The sequence below is a fragment of the Pelodiscus sinensis genome, chromosome 1 (genome assembly GCF_049634645.1).
Source record: "Pelodiscus sinensis isolate JC-2024 chromosome 1, ASM4963464v1, whole genome shotgun sequence".
NCBI lineage: Eukaryota > Metazoa > Chordata > Testudines > Trionychidae > Pelodiscus > Pelodiscus sinensis.
Window position 1 is genome coordinate 151,172,985 of NC_134711.1, and position 13,561 is coordinate 151,186,545.

Consider the following 13,561-nt stretch of genomic DNA (forward strand, 5'->3'; position numbering starts at 1 on the left):
GGTGGGGGGTGGGAAGCAGAGCTGGCCGGGGGAAATCAGGAAGAGGAACGGGCCGGCGGGAAGCAGAGCTGGGGGGGCGGTGCAGGGGGGCTGGCTGGGGAAAATCAGGCGGGGAAATGGGGGAGAATTGGCCCGCTGGGAAGGCAGGAGGTGGGAGGTTGAGGGCACAGGGTTTGGTACGGGGCGTTAGGGTTGGAGTATAAGATTACAGGGCTGGAGTCAGGGCAGAGATATGGGGGACTCTTGGTAAGGGGTAGGGGTTAAGATGTGGGGGCATCGGGCTGGAAGGTTTGTGGGGGCAGCTAAGGGCAGAAGGTGATAGAGTGAGAGCAGGAGGGGTGGATTCAGGGCACAGGGTCTGATGGGGGGGCTCAGGATAGGGAGGTGGGGGAGCAGGAGTCCGGGCAGGAAGTAGAGGGTACAGAGCTCAGGGAAGGAACTGGAAGAGGTTACGGGGCTTACAAGGGTGACAATGCTGTGCTGACAACTCCTCCCGGGGGGGCAGAGCTTCACTTTCCTGGGACTCCCCGCACCCTCCCCCCTCCTCACAGGATGGCATCGTGGAGGTAAGTTGCTGGGGCGCAACAGCCCCTGCTGCTCAGGCAGCTCGCATGCCGGCTGTTTGGGGAGGGGGAGTGCAGTCGCACAGTTCCCAGAGGTGCTGCAGGATTGCCAGGTACTGGTCCCAGCTGCCCCTGTCCCCTGGCAAGACTCTCCACAAGTACCCTGTCCCCAGCACCCAGCACCACCCTGTCCCTGGCTCCAGCACCCTGCCAGCATCCTTGAGACTGCATTAGTGAGGCTTGGGGTTTGTTTTTGTTTTTTGGCTTCTCACTTGTGTGGCCCCAACTGACTTTTCTGTGGGTCAGTGACCCTTGACTCAAAACAGGTTCCCTGCCCCTCTCCTATATAAAGACAATGCTAAAACCTTTTCAGTTTGACATAATATTTTATTTAAAAATGAAGCCTGGCCAACATGCCTCCAATTGGGGCCAAATCCCCATCTCACTGCAGCATCATAACACTCCTGCACCACCTGACCCCAAATCTGAGCCTATCATACACTGGAACCCCCTGTCCTGAGCCTCTTACATCCCCAAACTCCTGCATCCCCACATCCTCAGTCTTCTGCCACAACATTCCTGCACCATCCACACATGGCAAATGTATATCCTGACCCATCATACTCACAACCTTCTTGTCCTGAGCCCCGCACACATCCAACACAAACTCCTGCACCCTCACATCCACAAGCTTGTGGCTTGCTCAGCACCCCAACCTTCCACCTGAGCCCAACACTCCCCAGCCTGGAGCCCCCTCCCCGAGCCAGCATCCCCTTCTCCTGCATCCAAATTCCCTCCCAAAGCTTGTACTTCTCACCCCTTCCCACACCCAAATCCCTCATTCCCACCCCACAGCCTGCACCTCCTTTCTCAACCAAGTGAGAGCGTATAATGGCTGAGGATAGCAAGTGATGGAGAGGAGGGGAACAGAGAGGATGGGGCCTCAAAGGAGTGAGGTCTCGGGGAGGAATGTGATTTTAATGTATTAGTGGGTTCCTTTTTTTTTTTTTTTGCTCGACAAACCTAGGCATAGGGGCACCAGTTTAATAATCCCGTGTAGGGCACCATATATCCTAAGGACAGCCCTGGTGACACTGCAGGGGGTGAGACATGTGTTCGTGGAGAAAACTCTTAATCACAGGAGTTGACTTCAATGGCTATATTGATGAGCCTGAGTATTACTCCCAAAAGTGCAAGTTTGTTTAATAGAGCCCTGAGATGATGGGAACTGTAAGTTAGCAGCAAAATTCTGCCCTCAGATAAGCCAGTGACAGTAGTAAGAGAAGGATGTGTGTATCTGAAGGCAGAATTTAGGTTTTAAAAGAAAGTTTTATCCATTTTCCTTACATGATCTTCTGAAAGGTCCCATAGTGAAAATACTTTATTGTCATACATATAATTATAATCTATGTTCAAAATTAAACCTTTTGAGTGAAATTGGAATTTCTATGTCGTCTATTTTGGTAATAATTTTCCTGAGAACTAAAAAAATGGGAATTCAAACTTTACAGAGCGCTATTTTTTTCTAGTAACCAATGTCTAGATACTAAATCTGACAATTATTTGCCATTCTTTGTTGTGATTTCACTGTTCAAACTTCCCAGCAAGCCTTAAAGGTTAAACAAAAAAAAGTTCTTTACAAATACAAAGAAATTTTGGTTTAGATATCACCTCTGAAGAAGCAATTTTTTAAATTAAGAAAATACGAACCTACAAAATTCAAGTGGGTTCAAAAACACTAACATTAAAATACAAAATAAACTTAAAAAACAACACAGGCTAACTCTGCTAACCCCTGAAGCTATTAAAATACAATTAATTCATCCCTATTCCTGGTGCACAATATTTCCAAGATGGATCCAAGTTTCTTTCTTTCCACTAAGCACAAGATTGACCAAAAAATGTTGTCCTCCTTACATAGATCCTATATTGTAAAACCGGCATCTTTATATGCAATTTCTGTGTAAGGCATACTGTAAGAAGAAAAGTACATTCTCCTGAGTCAATACAGCTGTGTTTTGCAATTAACTAGGGTAATAATGAGCCTCAATGTACAAAATTTCAAAAATAAAGGTATTTACCAGGTTTATATTGAGGCATTTTAGGTTCAGCAGATGATTTGGGCTTCAAAGATGTGAAATGTATTTCACTGGATTCTGAAACAAAAACTTGGTTTATAGCTATCAGCATTTAAGCATTAGGGTATAAGAATGTGTTTATCCCCAAAACACAATATGCCTACAGTGAAGAAGCAACTTTTGATTTTTAATTAATATAAAAAAACTCAGCACCTAAAATATTGTGACTGTAGGTTTAACTGAAGCTTATAGGGCTTGAGAAAAAAGTAGCAGCTAAGCTCCTTGCTAACAGAAACTATCAAAGAGTTGGGATAAGATGATCTTTTGAAGCAAAATTATAATTTCTAAATTGGAAGCCAAAAGCAAGATAGCTATCATAAAATAAAATAAAAAACCCAAACCAAACAAAACAAAAAAATGGTTACCCAATGTTGCCCTGGGCCACTCAAGGTCATTAGAAGAAATTTTATGTGTTGCTTCCGGAGTGATAGGACTTTTTGCTGTAGAAAAAAGAGTGAATTTAAATGAAGACAATTAGAACCTGAGTCAGCAAAGCACTTCAGCAATAGACTTAAATACATATATAAGCACTGTGCTGATAATGGTTATAAAGAGCTGAGAGTGGTTACTTAAAAACAGATTAATGTACTTCCTTGAATATAATTTACATTAAGATAGGTAATATTTTAAAAGAAGAATATTCCCAATAAGATTTGATATTGCAAAGATGTAGTGCAAAAGACACCAGCCCCTCTTTGTCTGGGTGTGAGAATTTATGGTTATTTTAAATACAGGCAGTCCCCGTGTTACATGGATCCGACTTACATCAGATCCCTACTTACAAACGGGGTGAGGCAACCCCGCACTAGCTGCTTCCCCCCAGCAGACCAGGGAGACGCGGAGCTAGCACCCCCCTCCCCCCCAGCAGACCAGGGAGACGCGGAGCAGCTTTTCTCAGCAGACACCTCAGCTTGAGAATAAAGGACTGAGGGAAGTGAGGTGTGGGAGAATAAAACTGAGCTCTGGAGAAATGTTTGGCTAGAGTTTCCCCTACAATATGTACCAGTTCCGACTTACATACAAATTCAACTTAAGAACAAACCTACAGTCCCTATCTTGTACGTAACCCGGGGACTGCCTGTACACACACATACATACGTATAAATTCATACTAAAACTTCTGTTAAGAGTAATACATTCAATAAAAGCTCAATTACGTCTCCAACTAATTACATTCAGGCTTTTCTTTCCTAGAATCATTATTTGTTTAAAAAAAAACACAGAATCTTAGTTTCTGTAGCAAATTTTGCAACATACAGAAAGCTAGTTAGAAGCCTAAATTTGAAAAAGGAGTAACGCTGTTTATAAGGTGTGTAGAATTCCCATTGTAGAAACTACATTTGAAGGCTTGCTGTCTTTCATATATATTTTAAATGTGTATAATATATCTATCTATTTGTTTTAGAAATGTCTGTCTATGAGTCTTTTTCTTCAATAACTCCTCCTAAACAATAAGAGCTAGGACCATCAAATTCGGTAGGCAGCTTCCTCGTATCGTAACTTAAAGCAAGGTCAGGGTTTGGTTGTGCCAAGGAAATGGGAAGTGCTGGGAATGGGACAGAGAAAGGAGGGATGCGATACTAAGAGGGGCCACTAGGAGCAGTGAGGAGAGGGAGAGTTATATACAGAGTGGCTATTGGGGCAGCCCGACCACCAAGAGAGTGGCCAGCAGGGCTGAGACTCTGCCATCTTGCCCGCCACCAGACTGGATGAGTAGCCCCCCCCGACCCAAAATTCCCTGGCTCTTGGCTGTAGCACTGGAGTAGGGGAGGAAAAAAAAGCCCTTGAAGGCCAGAAGGAGACAGAAGACCCCTGGTGGTCTGGAGGACTGGGGGGAGAGAAAAGGCCCTGCCGACCTGGGGTGCTGAGAGAGAAAGCCGTGCTGTATGGGATACCTCACCCTGAGCCCCTCCTCACCCCCTAACCCTCACTCTCACTCCCCCACACTCTTAGCCTCCTGCCCTGTCTCCCCACACAATCCCAAGGCCCTGCCCTGACTCCTGAACCCTCCACACTGCCCTGTAGGACCCAGGCAAAGCTGTGTAAGAGTTCTAGTTTTTAATAGAAGTAGGCTTCTGAAATCTTTATAACTGCAATAATTTCTTCTTCAAAAGAATCAGATATTAACCTGACATATATAAACCTTTTAAAACTTTAATATGTTTGGGCAGCCACTAAAGGTCTCAAAACAAACTCATGTACACAGTTTGCATTTCACATGTGCTCCAAATGCAAGTTAACTTCTTTGCTGGAGCACCGCTGAGTTTGGCTCAGAGGCTGATCCATGTTCAAGTAGTAAATTACAGAAAAATAGTTACTATACCAGGTTTACTATGTGGCATTTCTGGTATGGCACTGGCAGATGCTTTAGGTTTGGAAGGAATGTGTTGGGGTTCATATGAAACTGAAAGAAAAAAATCCCAGTTCACACATTATTACTGCATGCATCATTATTCAGACCACAGAAAGCATAGACTCAAACCCTACACTAGAGCAATAAAACTTAAAAGATTCCAAAATCAGGCTGTAATTAACACACGTTCAAAAAAAGGGGGGGGGGGGGAGTATTGCAGTTAAAATTTTAGAGTAGCTTAAAAAAAATTGCAGGATTACTAGACCTTAGCCAAAATAAGGAATTTCCATTTCAATTATAAACTAATCTTGCCACCAACCAATCAGCACTCTCTTTACCAAAGTGTTTTTCCCTTGTGGCAAGCTCAACCTCCTTTTTGTGGCAAAGTTCCTGGATTCTGCAGCACTCTGGTGTGGCAGAAAAGAAATTTTGCAGGAAGTTCTTTTAAATTACAGAATTGTGGGGTTTCATGAAGTCAATATGAAAGAGACAAATACAGTCAATACAGAAATCACCAATTTATTTATTTTGAGATTAAATTCAATTTTATTCAGTCTACACTGTTTCAGTTTTGATACTCTAAAGATATTTCTACTAACAATACCTAGGTACGTCACAGAAACTGAGTAAGGTAGCAATCTGGGAAATATGATCATTCTACGCAAGAGAAAACGGGACAACCACAGGTGTTTGCTAGAGGGATCCTCAATGCTTTTACTGGAATTCTTCCCCCTCTCCCTGCGCCAGGCAGTTACCCGTTTTTGGAATCCTGCTGAGAGGGGTAGGCATATGGCCCCCCTCAAAAGGCTGTTGCTTGATGGCTGGAAACCTGTCACAGGGGCCTTGTATGCTGCAATTCTGAAGTACTACTTCCTCCTCCCCAGCCCTGCCTCCCCACTGTCGTGAGGTTGGCATCTCCACACCCCACTTTTTTTGGCACAAAAGGGGCATTGGTTCCATTTTCTCTTGCCAACCAATTAAATCAGGAAGAGTAAATGGCACAAATGTCCACCTTTTGGGGGGAAAAGTCAGGATGGCCAGGACCGGGCTTAAAAAAGGGACCGTCTTGGCCATAACAAGACATATGGTCACCCTGCAGCTAGGGCTTTTGGTAGCAGTGCAGGCACGAGAGGCAGTGTGTGACTGTGGGATGAATACATCAGTTGGATGCATCTACTAAATGAATATCAAGTGAAATAGCTAAAGTAGCCATTTAGGTAGTCATATTCAAGTTCCAGCGACTGCCTAGGGAGGCAATCTGGGTAGTCCGCACCTCCCAGAGTTATTGTTTCACGGTGTCTACAGAATAAGGACCTGTCTATACTGGGGATACCTATACAAATATAGACACACTGAAGCAGTTATATGCTGTTTCAATTTAAAATGCATCCTGCTCTAGTGCAACATATTTACGCTGGCAGTCTGCACCATCATGGCTACACTTTAAATATTTCTAATATAATCAGGACTTCAGGAAGACAACACAGCATTGGTTTTATGTTCTCATAATTTTTCCAATATTTTCTTCAAAATCATAAAGGCTAGAATAAATTTCATTGATGTAACATAGGGTTAGATTGTACAGAATCTACTGCCTGGGATCTACTGCCTGCAGCTAACTCCTGCAGCTAACTCCTCAGGATAAGAACATGGATCTTAGTTAATGTTTGTAAAATGCCTTAAAACATAAAACAGTAAATATTATCTACCCCCAAAGAATATCACTCTTATCTTGCCACAAATGCTGCCATAAGTGGCACTTGGGACATTATAAAGTATAGTGCCTTGAAATTATGACAGCATTATTCCTTGGGAAATAAACCTCAATATCAACTCTGTTTAATTCCTGCAAGAGGTTTAATTTGTTAAACTGAAATAAAATAGAATAGCAATAAGTCTGAACTGAAATTCGGAAACCAAATCCACAGCCCAAACCAAATATCATAGCTGTACGCCCTTTTTATACAGGTCTGAATGCATCCCCCCCCCCAACCCCTCAAGTCTTGGGAGGTTTTGAATCCAAACCCAGAAATGGGCTGGAATTTCATAACTAGATGTCAACAGAAAAAAATTAAAAATGAGCCCAGAACACCTGAAAACTTTCCGGTCTTTGAAATCTGGATCTAAATTGATTCAGACACATTTTTATCTTCTTCAGGGTCTATTACTGGCCTACACACAAACAAAATCAATGATATGGACTAGGAGATGATTGTGCTTCCACTAGGAAAACACATTCTGTCCAGAGTTCCTGCACCAGGTCTGTATACAACTCACGTACCAAACCTTAGCATGAAAACTTTAGTGGAACTTGAGAGGTATATCTTTTGTACAACACTGAATTTAATCTTTAATGAATAACATGAATGAATTTTCCTTTCATTGACTGAAGACATCAACGCCTTGGGTAAAGGGTATCAGATTTTATGACTCTTGCACTTAATTTGTTCATTACTCATAATGAGATGACACTGTTGCCTAATTTGAGGTATTGAGGACTGTTTTTATTAGTCATTTAGGACTCAGTATTACTGCAATATGATTTCTGCCACTGATTTAAATGGGAATAATTTCACACACTTCACAAATACAAGAAAAAAAAAGCTCTCAGACACATCACGAGCAGAGGTAGTACAGAAATGGATTTCTTCGTGGTAATTTCCCAAGTCATAGCTTAAGAAAATTAAACCAATTTCCTACAACAAAAAGCAAAAGGAAAGGTGAACAGTACAGGACAGATGGCAACACCAAACCAACGTGTATCTAAAAACAGAGTGAAATTCAGTCATTAGTTATGAATAAAGAGACACAAAATGTCTTTCAGAAGATGAAAAATTCCTGTGATGAAAAGGAAAATGAAAGAGCTGACAAGAAGAAGATTATCATCATTACCCATTGTAGATTTCGGATGTTCAAGAGTCTCAGTAGTAGCGGTAACAGAAGAAATCTTACTAGTGACAGGCACTGCAATGGGTTTCCTGGTTGCTGCTGGAGTAAAGGACATTATCTTGAGAGAAATGAAGGTGGATCTACATCTTTTAAAACTATTTCCCAGTGCCTGTTATATGCATTTGGATATCAAGATTATGGGACAGATACTCCACAAGATGTCTCAACTTTAACCCTGACACTTTTGGGGAGGTTTTCATCCATTGCTGATGTCCATGTATTTATTGTTCAAATGTGAGAGACCCCCTTCCAGGGGAGCTTGTACCTCAATAGATTTGCAAACTGGAATTACTGAACTGCATTATGTGTTAAAGCATAATATCCTGGTATATTTGGGAACCACGGCTATAATGCAACAGGGATGTATCACTCACTGTCAAACATTTCTTCAAATGGAGCAGGATGGCAAGTACCACAAGACACTGATGGTATAAGCAAAACCAAACTTTTCTCTTTGAGGCCCTTTTTAGTATTTATATTACAGCTATCATGATTGTTTTGCTTCCCTTCTATTAGTTTAGTTCTGAAAATCTGAAGCCAGCCATAAGAAATATGTTGGTGACAAACTATATTAAAACATGGTGGACTAAACCCTCCTTCCACCTCACCAATCCTGAATAGCCAGACTTGGCATTGGGGTTCCTGGAGAGGAATCCTTCAGCACAGGAGCCTGAATTTAAGTTGCATCACTTTGCAGCAGCCATCCTAGAGTCACTAGCCCAACCCTCTCCTCTTATCCATCTCACCACTGTTCCAGCCCATGCATTCACTAGCATTGGGATACACAGTGAGCTAACGTGGAGCTGGGCTCTGCAGCATGGAGAGAGCTCCCCACAACCCAGCCCACTTGTCTCCTGCTCCACCAGTGCATCTGATCATATTTAACATCAATTTAAAGGGAATGTCTCTTGCTACTTTTTCTGATTTTTTTCCTCAGACCTTCTTTTCAGTCTTAATGAAAATTTAAACTCTGTTTTATTCAAGAAAAAAATAACTATTTAGGGAATTCAAATATGCAAATGGCAAGTAATATGGTAAAAGGCAAAATTCAGTTCCAAACTTTGTGGGATGTTTTATAAGAGAAAGGAGAATATTCTACTAAATGATAATAATGTTGCAATAAAGTGAGCACCTGTAAAATACATCAGTAAACAAAGTTTGACTTAATTGGTTACAAAACAATGATCATGTTAAACCTGGAACAGAGAAAAATGACACAGGGCTGATCCTGGGCCCACTTAAGGCAATGGTATGCTCCTGTTAGCGCAGGAGACTGCCTATCATGCTAATAGATTTCTACAGTGTTAAAAAAAAAGTCAGCCATCAACCTGGAACAAAACGACAATAGAAGAACATATTGTTATTACCCGGTTTTGACTTGGGTTCTTCTGGATGGAGAGAGACTTTAGGTTTGGAAGGAATTAGTTTTGTCTTACTGGGTGCTGAAAAGAAGAAAGAAGGGAGATTGTAAGCCCAAAGTTTGGAGGAAAGAAGAGAGTATTTACCAGTAATGCCTGCTCTTTGAGAAAACAATGAGAAGTTCTGTGACACTTTATAGACTCACACATTTATTGGAGCATAAGCTTTGATGGGCAAAGATCCACTTCATCAGTTGCATGTAGTGGAAATTCCAGAGGCTCTTTGAGAGTCACATTTGTACATTCATAACAGTGGGATGTGGGACCCTGGCACTGAGCTAGAGAACTGCCTTGGAAAACCATGTCCATTGGGTTGCATGTTCATGTGATAGCTCAAGTGAGCATGATGGCATCACCCTACTCTATATATAAGGAAGTGCATTCATCCAGCCAAATACCTCACTTCCTTTTCTCAAACCATAGACCTGATGTTATACTGAGCTCTGACATAGAAGGGCAGGTGGTTGGGTAGCGTGACTACATGCGGGTAATTTTCAAAGAACAAAAATTACTGTAAAGTAAACCTCTCTTTTTCCAATGATGGCCTCTGCATATTCCCACTTCTAGCAGACCAGCAAACATGATGGTGATGGGCAGGTTCTTAGATAGAAACTGTCTGTAATTTGCTCTCTCAAACTGGACATCAAAAAGCAATGCTACTTTGTAAATCTTCACAAGTGGAACTTATCTAGGTCACATCATGGATGCCTTGTTGGCTATCATGGTTCTTTAAACAATGGACACCTGGTTTCAAGCATTCTAATCCCAGAGTGAAGCACTGAATTTGGTAAGAAGCTTCTGCCTGACACCTCTCCCCCAGGCCAAAAACTATATAGCAGAACTTCTGAACAGCTCAGGCTAGTTCATGTAAAACCAGAATATCCTTTTAATGTTTTGATTATGGAGACATGATCCCAATGGGACCTGAGGAAGAACACAGGGAGAAAAATACATTGAGATAGCTGGTAATGTGAGACCATCTTTGGCATGAAGCTGTGTTGAGGCCTCATGGTGATTTTGTTGTTGTGATCAAAGGTAATGCTGAGGCTGGAGACGGAGACAAAGTGTATCCTCGGTACCATGTAAGAGGAGCTCAGCAGAAGCTGGTATTGGTGCTCTCAATGGGACCAATTTAGTATCAGGCTGTAGGATCTCTGGTATAGGTTGGACTTCCATGGCCCAGCACTCTCAGGACCCGAGTGGTCCTGAAGGAGGGAATTTGCTGAACCAAAGGATATCAGGGCTCAGGCTCTACCGGAACTCCCCTCCTAGCCACCAGCCTGGCCAGAGCACTGCCCCCAGCTGCTGGCAGGGCTCCACTCCCACCAGCGGGGCTCCCTGCTCCTGATGAGTGGTGCTTCCGCCCTCTGGACACAGGGGCTTCCCTGCCCCCAGCTGGCAGGGGCTTCCATGCCCCTGGCTAGCAGGAGCTCCCCACCTAGCCCTGCTCTGACTGCTGGCTACTAGCTGGGCTCCCTACCCGCAGGCAACTGACCCTCCAGGCTGCCTGCCTGCCTGCCTCTGGCCACCTCTGTGGCTGGGGTGCTCTGGTCCAGAGTCATGATCCACAGAAGTTAAACCTGTATGATCATTGGCAAAGAGGTGAAATACTTAAATCCCTTACAGGGCTCTGTGCAGTCCCTATAAAACTCCCATGACAAGTTATGGGACATGTGTAGTAATGTACACTAATCAGAAGACAATAATAAGACAAAGGAAAGATCTAGTCTCAGGGCATGAAGATGATTCCATTTGCTCTCTGCTCTTGGGGGGGGGGGAATTGAGGTAGCTGGTCAATCACATTCCCTTCTATAGAGCAAAGGGCTGATGTAACTCTTGACTGAGATCTCAACTACTGCCTCCCGATCAACATAACTCTTCAAGGCAGGTCCACAACTCGATGTGAGGGCTGCCAAATCCCACATGTGGGAATGCAGAAAAGTCTTGGGAGAACACAGTATTTGTACCAGAAAGACACAAGAGACAGTTTGTACATGCCTAAGTCTACATGGAACACACAAAAACTTGGGTGCTCACAAAAAGATTGTTTCCATACGGAAGAATGAAGTTGCACATCTTCAACGGCTTGTAGAGCTGGTTAGAAAATAGAAAATCATTGCTGCAGAAATCTTTGGTTTCCATTGAAATCTGATTTCTTTATTATATTTTCAAACTATCTTACCAGCGCAACCTTACCAGAAATAGTTTTCAGGGATGTATGCATTAACTTGACCTGGTTCTTTGGTAAGTCAGTGCCAGTCTGCAGAGAGTCTACATTAATTTGAGCCATCTTGAATAGAAGTGTTTGGACTTCAAGAAAAGACGACAATCATTGCTGTTTCACCAGACCTAATTTTGGGTCAGTTTTTAGTGACACCGGGATGCAAATGGAAACGTGACTCCTTGTCATCATACCTCCTGGCTAACGGCCAGATTGTAATCCTCTGACATTGAATAGTATTCACACCTGAATAAGAGTAACCCTATGGAATAAATGCAGAATTCACAATAATCTATATAGAGAAGAGAAGATAGGGCAAATCATTCAAAGTTCAGTGATAAATAGATAGCTATTCTCAGGATTCCATCTGGACTCATCTGGGGGACTAGTAACAGAGAGATGACAGAATAGATACACTTGCACAAACACACAACCTTACCGATTTCTCTGTAGTTAAATGGAAAAATGAATTGATCATGCACTGTGGAAACATCATTACCTAGTGTTGTCCTTGGCAGTTCAAGAGGAATAGAAAATTTAGGTGTATTGCTCTCCAAATGAATTGATTTTTCTGCTGATGAAAAAGAAAGAATTCAGAGATACATATATGGAAGATAGCAGCATCTCTAGAAGGGATATTGACAAAATTGTCTTAGTAATAAAACAGTTAACTTTGAGCAGTGCAAAAACCTTACTAAGGAGTTGTAGTTATAGCAAACATGTTTTCAAAAGTTGGCCCATAATAATTGATGCAATTCCAAGACTTAAATACCCTAAGTTATAACAAACTTTAATGAGAACTATTTGTCATGAAGTGGGTAATTTTTTAACTAGCAAGATTTCAACATAATACTTTGCAGGGAGTCTGGAGATAATTATAATAATGTTGCTTGGTCTCTGACAAAACTGTTTAAATAATATATTTTTGCACTATAAAATTATTTATCATTTTAGCTTTATGACTTCATTATAAACCATGTACATGTTTCTATGGCTTTATCTTTATTCATGCAACTCCAGACAAGTCTGAATGTGTGAGATATTTTCTTTCATTTGACCTACATCACAGGTTCAATTAAACCATGGTGTAAAAACATAGTGCAGTTGGACTGCCTTCATTTTGTATCCACTGGCCTGACTTTCACCCCTCACAGTTCTACAATTTTAGATGAGCCGCATCATGAGCTAACTATCACTGAATCTGTACTCATCCTAGGGAAACAGATGAAATGGGACAGATTTTTCTCAAAAGCAAAGCAAGAGACCTTTGATTAAAGGACTTTTAAACTTACAGGCAAATCTGAGTCCTGTTGAATAAACATGGGCCAAGTTATGATTTCAGGTGGAAACCATGTAAAAGCTTAGTTCCAACCCCACACCCTGTGCTTCTCGGTGATTCGAGCTAAGTTTTGCTTCAATTTTTTTTTTAATTTTTCCAAATTAACATTCCAAATCTAACTCTAGAGATGCAAACCCACACTTTGCATAATCCTCCTGAGAGCAAAATCTGCTCAATTTCACATAGAAGGCTTTTAAAACAAAATACATTGCATTGCAAAAGTAATAAATTACTATAATGCTTGGCATGGAAAGTAATTACCAGGTTTACTTTGTGGCATTTTTGGTCTGGCAGAAGGTTTAGGTGTAGAAGTAACAAACTTTGTTTCCCAGGGAGCTGAAAGAAACAGATTGGATTATAGATTTTTTTTTCTAATTCTTTTCTTTAGAAATGGAATCACGCTGTGATGAAGCAATGATACTTCAAAATGGCTTCTGGAAACAAAATCATTGCTTTAAATAAGGTCTCGCAAAGTTGTCAGGAAAATGTACTTGCCCATGCACAAAAATTATTAATTTGACCTTTACTATAATGATTGATAAATAATTAAAATATCTAATTCTGTTTTATTTGCACATTA

The 13,561-nt window shown here is 41.7% G+C and overlaps 1 protein-coding gene across 38 annotated transcripts in view; it reads right to left on the bottom strand.

Moving 5' to 3' along the window:
* The window catches only part of ABI3BP (ABI family member 3 binding protein), a 323,405-nt gene that overhangs the window by 107,348 nt on the left and 202,496 nt on the right, over positions 1-13,561 (bottom strand). For 27 of the 38 annotated variants that reach the window (XM_075907457.1, XM_075907515.1, XM_075907462.1 and 24 more), the window contains 7 exons: positions 13,243-13,317; positions 12,142-12,216; positions 9,371-9,445; positions 7,947-8,042; positions 5,025-5,105; positions 3,067-3,141; positions 2,645-2,719 (listed from right to left, as the gene is read on the bottom strand). In XM_075907457.1, coding sequence (XP_075763572.1) covers positions 2,645-2,719; positions 3,067-3,141; positions 5,025-5,105; positions 7,947-8,042; positions 9,371-9,445; positions 12,142-12,216; positions 13,243-13,317 — 552 coding nt within the window. The remainder of the gene's footprint in view (positions 1-2,644; positions 2,720-3,066; positions 3,142-5,024; positions 5,106-7,946; positions 8,043-9,370; positions 9,446-12,141; positions 12,217-13,242; positions 13,318-13,561) is intronic. The other 11 variants (XM_075907581.1, XM_075907551.1, XM_014577294.3 and 8 more) reach the window with 7 other exon arrangements.